The 17,177-nt window shown below is 43.6% G+C and overlaps 1 protein-coding gene and 1 long non-coding RNA gene across 2 annotated transcripts in view; one reads left to right on the forward strand and one right to left on the reverse strand.

Moving 5' to 3' along the window:
* Positions 1-1,540: 1,540 nt before the first annotated feature.
* The window catches only part of si:ch211-1a19.3 (uncharacterized), a 44,065-nt gene continuing 28,428 nt past the window's right edge, over positions 1,541-17,177 (forward strand). The window contains exon 1 of the mRNA XM_061296474.1: positions 1,541-1,990. Within this exon, the coding sequence (XP_061152458.1) occupies positions 1,652-1,990 (339 nt within the window). The 5' untranslated portion in view covers positions 1,541-1,651. The remainder of the gene's footprint in view (positions 1,991-17,177) is intronic.
* LOC133166513 (uncharacterized) lies at positions 2,462-4,060 on the reverse strand. The gene is made up of 2 exons (XR_009717816.1): positions 3,165-4,060; positions 2,462-3,101 (listed from the first exon to the last, which is right to left on the reverse strand). It is a non-coding gene; the product is annotated as an uncharacterized LOC133166513 (long non-coding RNA).

Here is a 17,177-nt window from a genome sequence, read left to right on the forward strand (position 1 = left end):
ATCAAGAACGAATCTGTAACTGCAACTCAAGGAGCGTTCCGTTTGCGCTTCAGACTTGGTAGACATGATCCCGTACCTGCTCGAAACACGATCTTGTTATGGGTTACTAACTTCAGAGCCAGTGGATCAGCATTGAAACGCAAATCAACCGGCCGACCTCCCACCGCCAGAACTTCAGAAAATGTGGCACCGGTAAAACCAAAATAACATTATTCAAAAATGAAACGAAACAAAATGGGATTACAGTAATCCTTTGCTACATCTCAGTTCGATTAGTGCGGCTTCAGTACATCGCGGATTTTTTCCCCCAAAAGAAAAAATCACAAATTCAAAATAAACCTTCTAAATTGAGGAATTATGGCATGAAAGTTGCCCACACGCCAGCAGAAGGCAGGGAGTGTCCACACAATTGCAGTACATACACTTGTACCTTTTTATGAAAAAGTTGTTATTGTGGTGTGCAAGGACTGGAGTCGGAGGCGGAGTGATAAATGACGGTGCCAACGGCAGTTGTTTTAATGACATTTATAACTTGCTTCTCTCAACCACGGGCCGACTCTTTTCCCTTTGAGATCCTAACACACACTACTCAAACCGGAAACTCCCACACGTATAAACCATCCCACCGGAACTCGGCAACGTGAACTTAGGTTCCGGGTGAATTATGTCAACCCACTACATTATAATAACAAAAGAGTTCTAAAAAATATTTACAGTATGTATACTTTAGCTACGTGTACATATCTCACACGCACGCACACACGCACACACACACACACACACACACGCACACGCACACACACACGTATCATATTTATATTTATATGTATTTATACATTATTTTCTGTGATTTATACTACGTATTAATATAGTATTTACATTTTGAAACTATTATTTAATGTTCTATTGAATGTTCTATTAACATATGCACTTCCCGGGCGCGGCACCGCTGCTGGTCACTGCTCCCTTCGGGGATGGGTGAAATGCAGAGACAAATTTCACTACACCCAGATGTGTGTATGCCAATCATTGGGTCTTTACCTTTTTTTTTTTTTTTTTACCTTTTATGTGGTTTAATATACACCTAATGATACACAAACAATGTATGTATGTTAAAAAAGGGTGACACTACACATATCATATGGTCTTGGAGGCAATTATCCGCGATAAATGAGGGATTACTGGATATTTACTTTTCAAAAATAAAAAAACTTTTCTGTTTCTTTAATTTATTTGCATTTTATTAAACCTACGAATGTGTCAGGTCATTTTGCGGACCGTGTATGTATGTGTATATGTATGTATACGTATATATATGTATATGTACATACACATTAACATACATTTTTTAACTTTTTTTTTTCAAAACAACCCATTGAGCCAATTTTCAACCCAACAGTTTTAAGGGCGTATCACTTGACAACACACATGAATAGTCGTGCCTAAAGTTTTCCACATTTGCTGTTGGCACAAATGGTTACTGAAAGCAGGTGAAGAATTGAGGAAAGAAGGTGGGGGAGGATGGCTGTGCTGTGCTGTGCTGTGCTGTGGGAGGAGGAACGAAGGGAAGGAGAGGAGAAGGGGCCGCTCCCGAGTTCCCCTCGGAACGTGTGCATGTGCGCTTGTGTTTTCAGCACAAGCTTGGAGCGACATGACGGCAGCGGCGACGTCCAAGTCCGGCAAGATGGGTAGCGGCACCAAGGCGGCGCTGGTTGTTCTGGCCCTGTGGTCCGTCATCTCCCTGGTGGTCATCGTGGTGTGGTCCACATCTCCGGACCTGAAGAGCTCGGCCCGCTGCCGCCAGGACCTGCGGGAGAGCCAGGAAAAGATCTTGGGTGCCGAGGCGCTGTGCGTGCAAGACAAGGACGAGCTGGAGCGGCGGCTGGCGGAGGCGCACCAGCAACTCCGGCACCAGGAGGCTGCACTCGCTCTGCTCGACCAGCGCTTGCGACACACCAACCAGACCCTGAACGCCTGCTACACGCGTGAGGTAGGCTACACCTGTGCTTGCTCTGGGGGACACAAGTGTGTGTGTGTGTGCGCGCGCGCGCGTGTGTGCGTCTGTGTGTGTGGGCACCTGGAAAATCTGCCCAGCCCATGTCATGTTGTCGCCCTGTTAAAAAAACGGAGGCCATTCCTATGTTCCGTCATGTGCGAAAAATGACAGCATGAAGGTGGATCTTTTCTCAGAGCTGCATTTGGCCACTTTTGGAACAATTAGCACTTGATGCGGTTCGATGGGGCTCACGTTCGCCTTGGGCCCATTCCACCTCACTCAAGTGTGGAGATATGAATAGCTTCTGACCAGGGCTGTGGACTCGGTCGGATTTTTGCACCGAGTCCGAGTCCGGCCTCTTGACCACGAGTCCGAGTCCGGCTGTCCATTTTTTCTGTTAATTCATGGGACTGCTTAGTCTTTATTCAAGGCTAATTTAGATCAAAATCTAAATAATTATAACAGTTTTGTGATGGCTTTGTTTGTATTAAACATATAAACGAATACAATAAACAGATACTTTCAAGTTTTAATCATTAATTACACCATTATAGATCAGACATTTATCTAAACACAAATAATTAGTGACGACCCCACAACTATCGAAACACATCAATGATATAAGCTGGGTGACATAATCGTCCTTGACATTGGTACATAATGTAAACATTAGCCTAAGTGCAACTCAACGTGGCCGCATTGATCGTAACTTATGCTCCGTTTCCCCCCCAAATCTAGAGGCAAAACATTGTTCTCTCGCTGCTTCCGGGTTCTTCCATCTTGGCTGCGCGCGGGGCATTGTGGGTCTTGTACGTGCACGCACGCAGGCAGGCAGGCGCGGGCGCGCACGCAACTAAATTTGTCTCCATAACAAGCAAGCAGGGCTGTGGACAGTATTCCTACGCGCATTCTCAGCAGCATGATAAAAATAAAATTGAACGTATTTTTTTTATTGTCGGACTCAGTGGACTCGGTCAAAATCAGCACCGAGTCCGAGTCCGGCAAAAATGACAGAGTCCAACAAGTCCGAGTCCCCGAGTCCGAGTCCAGAGCCCTGCTTCTGACACCATGCTGCCAAAACTCGGACCTGGAATCATCATCTGTCCTGCCGAGAGAAAGAAGAGCATCGGCTATCTTTGGCATGATGCCACGCCAACAGAGCACCCACCGAGCGCATGACCTCATGGCAGATGACGACTCGTTTGTTGATTGGATCCGAGCGCAGAACCGGCAAAGGTCTTGAGCGCCCGATCGGCTTTGGCGTGTGGGGTCTGGTGCAGATAGAGAACCTTTCCAAAAGATTCCAAAACGGTAACGGGGCGTGGGCCAATTTTGCTTTTGAAGAGTGAAATGATCCCAAACTTAGGACGTTTCGCATTTTGGTCTTCAGTCTCACGTAAATCCTTGCTGAAAAACAGTCACCATGATTCCCGCAACCTCGTGCGGTTAAAGGTACGACGCAAAAGTCAACGATGCACCGAACCCTTTAAAAGTCGACAATATCGTGACGGACGAGTACAGAGACAGACTGCAAAAAGACAGCCTTGCAATTGACGTGTTTGTCCCTAAAAAGACTGAATTTGTCTGCTACACAAGCTACATCCCGTGAAGGGCCAAAGTGCATCCCCCGTCGGCCCCCTCCCTTTTCAAGCAGCGTGACACAACTTTTCCAGCCTTCAACGTGCTGCATGGAATAAGTGACTGTTTGTGAGTCAGCCCTCGGCCCCTCGGGCCCCCGCCTCCTCCCTTCCTGCCGCGACTCCCTTTCCTTCCCATTTCAGTAGCGGCCGTGTTGCTGGTCGGCCTCCCACAAGGCACCGGGAATGTTGGCTGCTATTTCTCGTACTAAGCTAGTGTTAGCGCCAGAGGGGCAAGGGAGTAGCCGAGGTCTTGTCGTTGCTGCTGTTATTGCACGGCAAGTATCCTGTCGTCAAGGTAACTGACCAACAGCAGCTTCTAAAAATGGAAACTGTGCAATCCAAGATGCCATCTGCTTTTACTCACTGCCAGCCGGGACTGATTGAGAACAGAACAGAACAGAAGCAAAAAATATGCCAGTGAACATCCCCCAACAGAACCGAGCAGGATAGAAACAAGCAGAATTGAAGCGAGCTCAACCAAATCAAACAAACCAGAATGGAACAGAACCAGATGTGAGGAGCCATCCAATCCTAGTCTAGTCCACGGCCTCGGCAGACAACCACAAGGAAGTTTGACGTCCCGCCACCTGGTTATTTAATTTCTGTCTGGTTACACCTGCATTTCTTTTACACCAAGTCTACGTAGACTCCTGGGAGGTATTCCAGAAAGCAGGTTCAACATACTCTGAGTCTATCCCTGAACTCTGAGTTGACTTATTTTGAGATGGGAGACTCTGAGTATTCGGTTCCAGAAAAGCTGATCTGAGTTAAACCAATCAGTATGTTCACTTGGAGTTACGCACGTGCACAACTCCTATAAAAAGTCATTATCAATCGAGTGCTCGTTTGGGGTGTGTGGGAATCGAACTCATGATGCCGACACACAAGACAGGCAAGTGTACCACTACAAAATATATGTCAAACTCAAGGCCCGGGGGCCAGATACGGCCCGCTGTTAGGGTGGTGCTCACTCTAACTTATTTTGCAAGAACCACACTGGAGTCAAGCAAGTCATTTCAAACACCTGCAGGCGGAGAGTCCATTCATAGCTGTGCTTACAGCGATGGTCGAATGGAGGTCTGACTCAGGCCTTTTCAGGTGCATATTTATTGAGAGAAAGAGTGGGGTTGAAAGTGGGGGTGTGGGAACACACAGGTTGGGGTGAAGCCGGTCCCCTGCTGATCAAAGCATAGCAGGGGGCCTTTTACGACTTTCTGTAAACAAAGCAACTTTGATTGCTTCCTCTGCGTCTAGTCAATCAGTTGAAAGATCTTAGCACTTTGGTCAACTACTTTTGTCTAGACAGGACAAGCTAGTTAAATTATTACAGGTTACATTCCAACATAATCATACGATGAAGGTATTCTGCAAACCCTAACATATCCCTCCTGTTTTATCATATGATTATGTCAAACCCGAACAATCAAACATAAGTAAGAAAATACAATCAAAGCAATAACTTCCAGTGAGGTTTTTTCCTCAATACTCCAGTCCAAATTGTGTGTGTAATTTAAAAACCTGCAGCCAGATTAAATGCAGGAAAAGAGTTACACGGTCCCTCTGCCTTAGGCGACCAGAATGTTATCAATCAAGATAAAAATTGCTCGTGATTGTTCAGCCGTTGGGGGCTTGGCACGCCCACTGGTGGAGGGTAAGCACGATTCTCACCCCCTTCGCAGATCTGCTCCGTCCGGGGAGAACTTGGAAATATCTGCTGCGTGGCCGTTGTCTTCAGTGGCTCAGGGTGGACTACCTGGCCACCAAGGGGGAAGAGGATTATTCTGCCTCTGTATGAACTAGGGCGGGGACTGTCGATGGCTGATCTGGTTCCTTGCAGGAACCCTTCACTGGGGCGCACTGGGACAGATGATACCACGAATCTCCTTTGCCGGCCAGCCGGACGGCATGTGAGATGCGCTCCACCAATTTATAGGGTCCAGTCGACGCAGGCTCCGTCCCCCTCCTTCTTGGGACCTTCACCCAGAACGTTGGGGTGATCTGGACCTCGGTCTTTGCTTCCGTATCCGCAGTAGTTTGCTGACCAAATCCCGATCTGGATCCGCCACCGAAAGAACAGCAGCACGTCCGGAAAACAGCAAAAAACAGCACCTTTTCTGCAACCTTTGCATTAGTCATTTGAGGTGTTTCTTCTGCTCCTCTCATCACTGTTTTGGTTGCCCTGGTTACAGAGGTGTTGCTACTCCAAAGGGAGGGAAGATTGTGTCTGTAGCAACGTTGATTAGCTAAGGAATGTAGTGTGGTGTGAACTAGCACTTTATTGTCGGCCCGTGACCCCCGCAGAGTTTGTCCATCTGTTCTTCTCCAGTTGTTGGCCGAGTCGTCCGCGAGTGAGATCAGATAACTTCAATTGCCGCTTTCCTGTGGAACAATGCAACTAGACCTTTGCTGGACTTTATCTACTTAGTAAATTAACACTCAATAACAATAAGTAACTTGTTCTTAACACTAAAACAAATGTTAAGTAAATGTAAGGTAACTGGTATGCAGTTCCTTAAACAAACATTGAGTAAATATAGGATAACTTGTACGCAACCACTTCAAACTGTGTTTAACACTTAACAAAGAAAACCAGTTCTGATCAACAACAATCTATGAACCAAACCTACAGTTAACTAAAAGGAATAGAGTTTCTTTCAACCAAATAAGAACATTTCGCCTATGCAAATAATCTCTGCTCATTGTTAGTGAAGGCCTCTTACAGGAACAAAAACACACAGCTAACATAAGGACAGGAAGGATACATATGGCTGACAGGGATCAAAAGACATCCCTGTCACTAAAGAGGAAGAACGTAGATAAAAGGAAAGCCATAAACTCGTAAAGACAAGGCCTACAGGTCTGGCAGGCCAAGGCTTCACTTAAATTATTCCAACATTTCCCTCCTGTTTATCACACATTTGCTCAATTTTTACATTACCAAAACAACCACTTCTCTTGATTTTCAGTTGTCGGATCACAAGTATGCGCACAAATATTTCCACCAAAGAAGCTAAATGTTGCGACATCATCATTCGGAAACACAGATCTGGGAAAAACCCTGTAAACTCAAGTGCAAAAATTGCATCATCATCATCAACATGCTGCCGTTCAGACATTAGGCATACCCGGGCCATCTCGTCTTCCATGGGCGATATTGCTGTAGTGATGAGACGGTTAAACAGAGCTTGGAGACACGGAATACAACAACATCCACACAAGATGAGTATAGCAGTAATTGAGGACACAAGGGCTTTATACTTCCCAAAAGCAGTCACTTGTTGTGCTCTTTCATCCTCGTGTTGAGGGATTGCAAGCTTGCAATCACCTTCGTCAGGCTCCCATCAGGGGCGGTGTCATTCTGGATGAAGGTGCAGCATTGTTCCCTGAACATTGCGCAGACCCTTCCTTTCCCAGACAACAACATAACAAGAGCATTGCGGTTCTGGATTGACATTAGGGAAGGCGTGGCTAGCTGTTTGTCTACTGCCTCAAGTCCCGCTTGTGTCCGTTTGCCCAATTTCTGCATGTTGCAATGGATGTAATTTATCCTGTCAACGTTCTTGTTCATCGTCCACCAGCAGCAAATGGAGGACTCCCATCCCGCTTCAATTTGGTCAATTAATTCTTATTAATCAGGAACTCCTCTGGGGACTTTAATTGCATCAATTTCAGTCAGATCATCGCCGCCTCTCAAATTTAAAGATATTATGTTTTTGTTTTTTCCAGCTTTTTCCCAGATCTTGGCATGTCGGTACATATACAATTTTGGTTGACTACATTCTCTAAAAGCAATGGTTTCTTTTATTTGTATTTTTTTTCTTCAATGGATATTATATAGAACACTCTGTCGCACATTTCACAATCAGTAGACGTGACAGATTTCACACAATCTTTTATCAACAACATAAAGAATTGGTCGTGAACCCATACACATGACATTCATTATTTTTCCTGTCTTTGCAGCTTGTTTTGCCATTAGCAATCAATTGTTTATTTTACCAGTTACTCTTATAGTCACCTAAAACAAACTATCCACATCCATTTTAGAGATAGTGATTCCATCCTTTGACATCTACAGCAGTTGTTGACAAGGTATTATTTCTTTACATAACGTTTTTGCCACTGTTAAGGCATTCAGTGTTTATTTTGAAGCCAATTCAATCCATTTTTAGAATGCATCTACTATGACCAGGCACTATAACCCTGTGGATTGTTTTTAGCACATGTTAAACAAGCTCTACAATTTTTTTTTTTATAAACGTTTTGAATATGAATCAAATTCATATGTTGTATAAGGCTGACTGAACTGCCCTTCCATCCCCCCTGTTGAGCCAGGTGTCAACGGCACGTGACACCATGGCTCAATACAGCTGCCCATTTGTATCGTTTCCTTTCCTTTCTCAACGTGACAACCCAATCCACCAATCGAATAAAAAAAATAAACAAAATAACTGCTGGTAAAGTAATATAATAGTTAACTGTTGTAGTTTCTTAACTTTAACTCAATTGCTCTCTTATTCTCAAATTTTAAATTTAGCTTTGAAATGTCGTTATTTCATAATCGTACATCATCCAATTCCAGAAAGCAAGTTCTTTCTGTCAAGTTTATTTCGCTGACTGAATAAGTGAATAGAAGAGCAACAGCAAACAAACCACAAGTGAGACAGAATATTAAGTCTTTTCTCGCGAGGAGTGCAGTACAGATAGCTTGAGACAATCTCTACACACACTAAAAATCTGTAGGCACTCCCGCTCTTTTTATTTGGATTTGCCCTACCCACAGTGTGAGACACTAGGTGTTTACATACTGATAAGAACATCTGGGAAGAGGAGTTTGAGTGGACTGGATACAGAAGAAAAACCCTTTGACCTCTAGTTAAAACATAGCAAGGGAAGTTTTACGACATTGTGTAGGATGCAACAAGCTAAGTTATTTATTACTGGTTATATACATTCCAACCTAATCCTACGATAAAGATAGTTAGGAAAACCCTGACTTTAATGGTCACTTGGAGGTTCATCTGGGGTGCAGGACAGCAATGAGGCATGTTGTCTAACAAAGTGGTCTTTGTTAGAAAGGAACTGTCCTACTGTGGTACATCATAAAAACAGCAAGGCCAAACAGCAAGCATATATTGCAGTAATATTGCAGTAAGGCATTGATTAGAGAACGCATGATAACATATATATACATTTTTCTAACACTTTCCATCTCTCAAATTTTGTTTAACCAAGGCTAGGCATTAAAGGAGCGTGGACCAGTTTCTGCCCATAAACAAATTGCTCGCTTTTTTATTTTTCCTTCCTATCTTAACAAAATTTATTTTGTTTTGCGGTGCAAATCAGATAGACAACAGATAAATAAATTCTTTAGTGCACCTATATTAGCGAATTTCATCCTTCTAACACATAACACAACACACAGACAACACAAAAACAGCAGAGACACAGCTCACAAACAATACCAACAAACAACGCTGCGCAAACGCCATCCTCTTTTTTGACGTTTTGATGGTACCTTTCCTTTTTTCTTTTTTATTATTTATTTATTTATTTATTTTTTCTTTCCTCAGTGCCTTTTATCCTTCGTGCAACTATTGTCACACCTTCCCTAGGCATCACCCTGCTTCAATATCACTTGCTACCACGCACTCAGCACACCCCCGGAGTGGGTATGACCGCACTCCGCGCGCAGCCACAGCAAGGGAAGCAAGAGGGGGGGGGCCGGCATTTTCATACTGATTTATCCCAGCCTGGCCAGTACTGGGACAATCAATGCCGTCGTCCCCCACCCCCGCCAACCCAGCAAACAGCTACCCGCAGAGTCCAGAGCCCCACACCTACATCAGTCTCCCCCACAATCAAATTACAATATCAATCACCACAGGAGCCGGCTCCTACACCCTTTTCACACCACAATACCACACTCCCCCCTCCACAGTCCAGTCTCAGTGGAGACAATGGAAGGCAGGAAGGCACAGGTGAGACACCGAAGGAGCAAGCTCTAGCAGTCCTCCCACTAACTAATTACAACCAACAACAAAAGCCCAAATCACTTATGTCTGTTTGGGAAGTTCACAACAGCCAAACGTTACAAATGACAAACCACAAGACGCAGGTCTTGGAACCACTCTGACGACCGCCAAACGCAAATCAAGGGCTGTTCTTCGTCTGTTCTTTGCAACTCTTCTCAAAAGCAACCTTTAGTTTTCTTTTGCTTGCATTTGTTTCTTTTTTTTTTCCTTTCTAGCATCTAACTTACTCAAAATCATTCTTCCTTCAAAGTCGCTCAACTACTTGTCCATAGCAGTCTCCAACAACTTCAACCGTTCAACCTGTATTTTCCCTTCAGTCGGGCATTCAGTCATCAATGCTCATTTGCATCTCACACAGCCTCCAAAAAGGAGTCTTTCTATCACATTGGTCCCAATTCATCCAAGCTCTCCACACGACATTCATATACCATTTCCAACTCAAGGTTCCCGATAGAACAATCCACCAATCCAAAAAACTCCACACAAACAAAAAACAGCTGGCAAATTAATTAAATTAAGTTTTTTCTTTGTTCTCAAATTTAAAGAACTCAATCTCTCAGATTCAGCTTGCATATAGAAGATCGTATAATCTTACAACCCAACCAATCAATAATTTCTATTAAATGTAGCATACAATGTCTCTGTATTAGCATGAGCGGTCAAAAAGGGGGGGGGGGAGCTTGACATGTTGAAAATGTGGCTTTTCCTCTGCCTCCTCCTCCACCCTTTGATTGGTATTGTTTTGCACGACGACACTCTTTTGACCAGTGTCCACGTTTCCCACAGTTCCAACAGTTGTCAGAACCTGATGGGGGTTTTGAATTATATGGCGGCTTGCGACCATGTTGGTCTCTAACTCTTCCTCTGCCCCTTTGGGAGCTTCGGAAGAAGATCGTTGCATCTTCATTTAGATCATTATCATCATCTAGATGAAATACATCAGAACATTTGCCTTTCTCAATCGTCACAACACAAGCAGTGTCTGCTTCCACCAAGTGTTTCCTCACCCAGTTGCCTAAGTCGGGGGGTGAAACAGTGAGGAGCGCATTTCTAAGATGTTGCAGATAAGCACTCTCAGCTGCATCATCGAATGGGATGCCACTGTGCACCCAGAATTCTTTCCCAAATCTTAATTGAATGGTGGTCTCATCACTTTTTATCTTTCCATTTTTTGTCTCTTTAATTTGTTCTCTTCTCTCTTGTGAAGCTTTCAACCACATTCTAGCACAATTCAACTCTCTCTCTTTCCTTTTCTTTTTCTGTCCCTTTGTCGTCCTATCTACACTCTCCTCCAAAACATCAACCACTATCTTCCACACTTCAACTTTCAACTTCCCTTCTACACCATACTTTTTCTTCCACTTCGGCATGTATTGCATACAATTAAGACATTTACTCGCCATGAACTTCTCATCTTCTTCAAGAGATAGAGATCTACCGTTCTTATTTCCCATCTTAATTTGGTATTTTTGGTTTATACAATTTTTACAATTTTTTTTCTTTTCTTTGAGGATGCAGGTTTAAATTGACCTTCCACCAAATTCTCTTTGCAGTGAATTTATCCTACCAGTCGCACTCTCTCAACCACACAACATTCATGCAAACAGCTTGGAACAACGGACAACAACAAAAAAAAAAGAATCTACGCCCTTCTTCAATTAAGAAAAAGAAGCTCTGTTCTTTTTCTTAGCCCGTTCCTTCCACTGGGACTTGAACCCCAGCTGTTTCATAGCTTGGAAAAACCAAAGCCGTATCTCATAGCCCGGACAAACCAAAGCCGTATCTCATAGTTAGGACAAACCAAAGCCGTATCTCATAGCTCGGACAAACCAAAGCTGTATCTCATAGCTAGGACAAACCAAAGCCGTATCTCATAGCTTGGACAAACCAAAGCCGTATCTGCGCTTTTTTCTATGACTTACTTGTCTCCTCGGTCCGCTGCAATGCCGGACCCCGTCAATCCACCTCTGACAGACGAAGGCAGACCTAAGATGCTGGCCCAGCGAAGGAATTCTCTTCCCAGGACTTTCTTGTCAAAGTCAAAGTCAAAGTCAGCTTTATTGTCAATCTCTCCACATGTCACAACACACAAAGAGACCGAAATTACGTTTTTCTCTATCCCACGGTGACGAGACACATAACACAATAGACATACAAGTACGCGACACAATATAAAAACAAGAAGGCAAAAATTCAAACAATCAATAGTAAGAGTGATGAATAAATAATAAATAAACAGATAACACAATAAATAAGAGGAGCAAAACGGAGCCAGCAAGCATAGCGCAAAAGTAAAAAAACATCATAAACAAAAAGGCACAAACAATAAATAATAAGAGTAATAATAAATAATAAATAAACAGATAACACAACAAATAAGAGCCAGTGTGCATACAGACAGTACAGACAGTAAAAGTACAGGATGCTACGCAGAACGGGGGAGCGAGTTCAGGATCCTAACAGCCTGGAGTATGAAGCTGTTTGAGAGTCTGGTGGTGCGGGAGCGCAGGCTTCTGTACCTCTTCCCAGAGGGCAGAAGCTCGAACAAAGAGTGAGCGGGGTGACTCGCATCACTCACAATCGTGGTCGCCTTGCGGGTGAGATGGGAGGTGTAAATGTCCTTCAAGGAGGGGAGCGAAGCACCAGCAATCTTACCAGCAGTGTTCACTATGCGCTGCAGGGCCTTCAAGTTGTAGTCAGTGCAGCCGCCACCCCAAACAGCAATACAGCTGGAGAGGACGCTCTCAATGGTGCCGCCGTAAAATGCAGTCATGACGGCCGGAGGAGCGCTCGCTCGCCTGAGTTTCCGCAGGAAGTACAGGCGGCGCTGGGCTTTCTTTGCCAGTGATGCGGTGTTGGTGGACCAGGAGAGATCCTCACTGATGTGCACCCCCAGGAACTTGGGTCCCCATAAAGGACGCTGGCTTGTCGACAATGCAGCACGTCCTCCTCCGTCAGCCAGATGGCGGGTATGAGAGTCCCGGGTTTCGGCACCAAAATGTTAGGGTGGTGCTCACTCTAACTTATTTTGCAAGAACCACACTGGAGTCAAGTAAGTCATTTCAAACACCTGCAGGCGGAGAGTCCATTCATAGCTGTGCTTACAGCGATGGTCGAACGGAGGTCTGACTCAGGCCTTTTCAGATGCATATTTACTGAGAGAAACAGAGTGGGGTTGAAAGTGGGGGTGTGGGAACACACAGGTTGGGGTGAAGCCGGTCCCCTGCTGATCAAAGCATAGCAGGGGGCCTTTTACGACTTTCTGTAAACAAAGCAACTTTGATTGCTTCCTCTGCGTCTAGTCAATCAGTTAAAAGATCTTAGCACTTTGGTCAACTACTTTTGTCTAGACGGGACAAGCTACCGTTTTTCTCCGTGTATAGTGCGCAAAATTTAACTAATTTATTGTCCTAAAATCTGGGGTGCGCATTATACATGGGTACAATTTTTTTTTAATTTTTAATTTTTTTTTAAAAAATAAAGTCATGGTACAACAAAACCAACAACAGGACTGACCGACAAAGTCGTGGAACAAAAAGACAGGGTGACATTACCAAAGACAGGAATAGAAACCACATCATGACAGTAACACATGCAATGATCCGACGGTGAGCGAGGGGCAGACAGGACTTAAATACAAAACACGTTACATCGATTGAGGTGACACAGGAAGAGAGGGGCGACGCGAACAGAAACTATGGCAACCTGGACACATAGCAAAACTGGGGACGAGACATGACAAATCTCCCTCGAAATAAAACTTGAAATCACTTTTCTTCTTGTTTGTTTTCAATCGCGCATCGCATTCAGCCATCCTGCCCAACACACCTAGTCAGTAAAATTCATAATTGACGACACATCGTTTGATGCGATGGTGCGATCCTTGATGGTGTGTTATTGTCATATATTGTTTGTTTTTTAATCTCCATCGCGGACCGGACGTCATACGGAGGCCGCCATTACAGATGCGCAGAACGGATGCGCAAGACACGTCAGCTATATAAAGAGCGAGAATTGTTTTCTTCCCATTAGTTTCAATTCACAGTTTAATTAGCAGTTTCAATCAGCAAATAACAAAATGCGTATTACATGTAATATTTTATTTCACAACACTTTGCCTTGTTCCTTTCGTCTCTGCTGTTCACTTCAAACACGCTCCATACGACCGCAATGCTCTCTTATCAGACGCTTGCTCGTTTGCTGTCACAATGTACCCTACACAAATCCGAAACATTTGTCGCGGCTCCGAGTCACGACGAGGGGCAAGTTTTGGTTTCCAAGGGTGTTTTTATTCCTCTTCAACGTCTCTCCCATACAGAGCCGCCTTTTTCACGTCCGCACGCCTTTTTCACATGCGCGCACGGAGCGCGGTGGTGCGTTTATGGGCAGTCGGAGAAATCAACGCCAACAAAAGAAATTACATCCAGCCTAGTTAAGACCATACCAAAGACTATAAAAATGGGACCCATTGCCTCCCTGCGTGTGTGATTACAGGTTACATTCCAACATAATCATACGATGAAGATATTCTGCAAACCCTAACACCCGCCACATCATTTTATGTGGCCCGCGATGACAAATTTTTGCATCGATTTTGTGTCATTACTAGGGGTGTAAATCGCGGGTTTTGTCACGATACGATATAATATCGATATAAAGAACTACGATACGATATTTGCCGATATCTTAAAGCCTGCTGCGATTCATTCACGATATATCGCGATATAGTGCTCTACGATCGATTATTTTTTTTTTTAAATAAAAAATATAGAACAATATCCTGATTTACAACAATTCATACGCAAAATCAACAAGGTACTGCAAACTCTTTATTTAGGAAATTACAAGAGTATTGTAGTATACAAATTGCTTACTTTAACACTGAACTTTGATGTCGTGTTTTTTCTTTAAATGTGCGGCGAGATTTGTGCTCCCTGAATATTTGATCACCGCATGGCAGGATTTACAAACTGCACGTGTCTTGTCCGTTGAGCCATCTTTTCTTTGGAATCCAAAGTGCTTCCAAACGAATGACTTGAAGCCTAAAGGGGAGCAAATTTCCTCGTCTTTTTGGACACTAGCCATAGCACCAGCCCAGGAGCCGCGTACTAGTTGTCGACTCCCCTTTCACGTGCAGCAACGCCGCGCACTGCTCCCTGCTCCCGGAAAGAGGAAGCAAGCAACAATGAACTGGATTTCAAAATAAAGTCGCGTCTAATGTCCGAGGTCAAACACGGCGATATAAATCGATGTTTACCTTTAGCATCGATGCCAATAAATCGTAGAGCATTATATCGATTAATCGATGTGTATCGATGTATCGTTACACCCCTAGTCATTACCCATATTACAAATTGTCTTCACTTTTTAAAAATCTAGGTATTGCCATCAATTTTGATGACCATTCAGCTTTTTAAACTATTTGAACAATTTTTACTAGTCTCTGATTTCAAAACTAGTTATTCATCAGATTGTTGTGTAGCCTATACCGTTTGTATATAGACGACGTTGACAGTCATGGCCTTCCGAGGGAAACTATGACAACAATGCAGTCCGTAACAAAAACGAGTTTGACAGCCCTGCATTACACCATCAGGCATTCCACCGCCAGCGAAGGTTATTGAGATAATTTTTACTGTTCAAAGAAAGCAGTAGCGCTTGAAAAGATATTCTTCTAGAAATAATGAAACATCTAATCTGGGTCGGATGATTCTCTCGCGACGTAAAGCGTTTTGAATTATTACGGCTTCCATGTCGATTGGATTTTGAATTAATGGCCAATCCATGATTAACTGCTTTCTTTGTGTGGGAGGAGACAGACTGAAACTCTAGGTCTCTTATAAGATAAGATAAGATAAGATAAGATAAGATAAGATAAGATAAGATAAGATAAGATAAGATAAGATAAGATACGATAAGAGGAACTTTATTAATCTCACGTGTGAGAAACTGCATGTAAAAACAGCTCGATTTACAGGAAGGTACAAGTTGGGGGATAAAGGTGCAAAAAGAGACTTCTGGACCGTAGTCCTCCGGCATAAAAAATAGAGTACAATATAATATAATGTAAAAAGAAAAATATGGAAAAATAACAGCAATTGTAGTAAAACTAAAAATATAAGCTATGAATATTTACAAAAAGAAGATAAAATAGTGGTAAAGTGTCGTAAAGTGTATGAAGCAGTGGTCTCCAACCACCGGGCCGCGGACCGGTACCGGTCCGTGGGTCACTTGGTACCGGGCCGCCAAGCTGCACAGAATTTTTTTTTTTTTTATCGACGATCAATTAATTCCGGTCAAGACACTCGTCCCGGTCACGTGACATGTTTCCCCAGTCGAGCCCGCAAAGCTAATATGTGGCGACAGGCTAACTAACCAGGCAATGAAGCATTCAAAACTGCTTCAACACATGGAGACCAAGCATCCTGCAATAAAAGGCAAACCTTAATCACTTCGGGTGTCATTGTCTCCGATTACGTCTAGATGGGACCGGCTCGTTTCTGAGAAACAAACTCAGTGCTCCAACTAATTCAACGTAATGGTGAGTTTTATTTTTGTCATTTGTACTTGGTTTTATGTCAGTCGTATCATTTTATTTCATCGTATTTATATATTTATTATAAATGTATTATTTATTTATTAACTATATAAATGTATTATTTATTTATATAAATGCCGGTCCCCGAAAATATTTCTGACATGTAACCGGTCCGTGGCGCAAAAAAGGTTGGGGACCACTGTCTTATAGTACCGTATTGGCCCGAATATAAGATGATGTTTTTTGCATTGAAATAAAACTGAAAAAGTGGGGGTCGTCTTACATTCGGGGTCTAGACATTACAACCATTCACAACACTAGACGGCGCCAGATATCTTTAAAACGAAGTTACGTCACCGCTCCTTAAGTCTCGCGTGAGTTACCTCAGCTTATCGCGATTGTTGGAGCTTGTGCGCAGCGGTAAGTTAAACATTGCAGGTATCGACTGAGTATGTTGCTGTGATCACAGCCTGTGATTGTGTGCGTCCTTGACACAAAGTGAGTATATAGATTTCATTGTTATTACTGTCCACTGTTGTGCCGTTTGTCTGATTGCGGTTTGCTTCGTGTGCGCGCCGTTTGATTGACAGCTCCGGTGGGCTCCTTTAAATTTGCCTCGCATCGTACGACTAGCCGTTATGCAGCGACACAGCAACTAACGGTCGCCAGCAAATGTATTTTGTTGTCTCGATGACTTATGTTTGGTGTGTTGCCGAGAGTATTTCATTTATGGTTATTTAGTATAGTGGAATCGTTACGCGCAGTTAGTTATGTAATGTGTGTGTAAGGGATCGGATAGTACAGCCAAGTGCGTAACGACAGAGACTTTATTGCGGGCGGGGGTAAGATGGGAACAGCTGGCGCTAGCGTTGGAGCGGCGATCTGGCTGGTGGAAACAGGCTATTCTGCGGGATCTTCGAATCTTCAAGTGAGTCAGTTTCTCAGGGACCGGAGAGCGAAGCAACATC

The sequence above is a fragment of the Syngnathus typhle genome, linkage group LG14 (assembly GCF_033458585.1).
Source record: "Syngnathus typhle isolate RoL2023-S1 ecotype Sweden linkage group LG14, RoL_Styp_1.0, whole genome shotgun sequence".
Lineage (NCBI taxonomy): Eukaryota > Metazoa > Chordata > Actinopteri > Syngnathiformes > Syngnathidae > Syngnathus > Syngnathus typhle.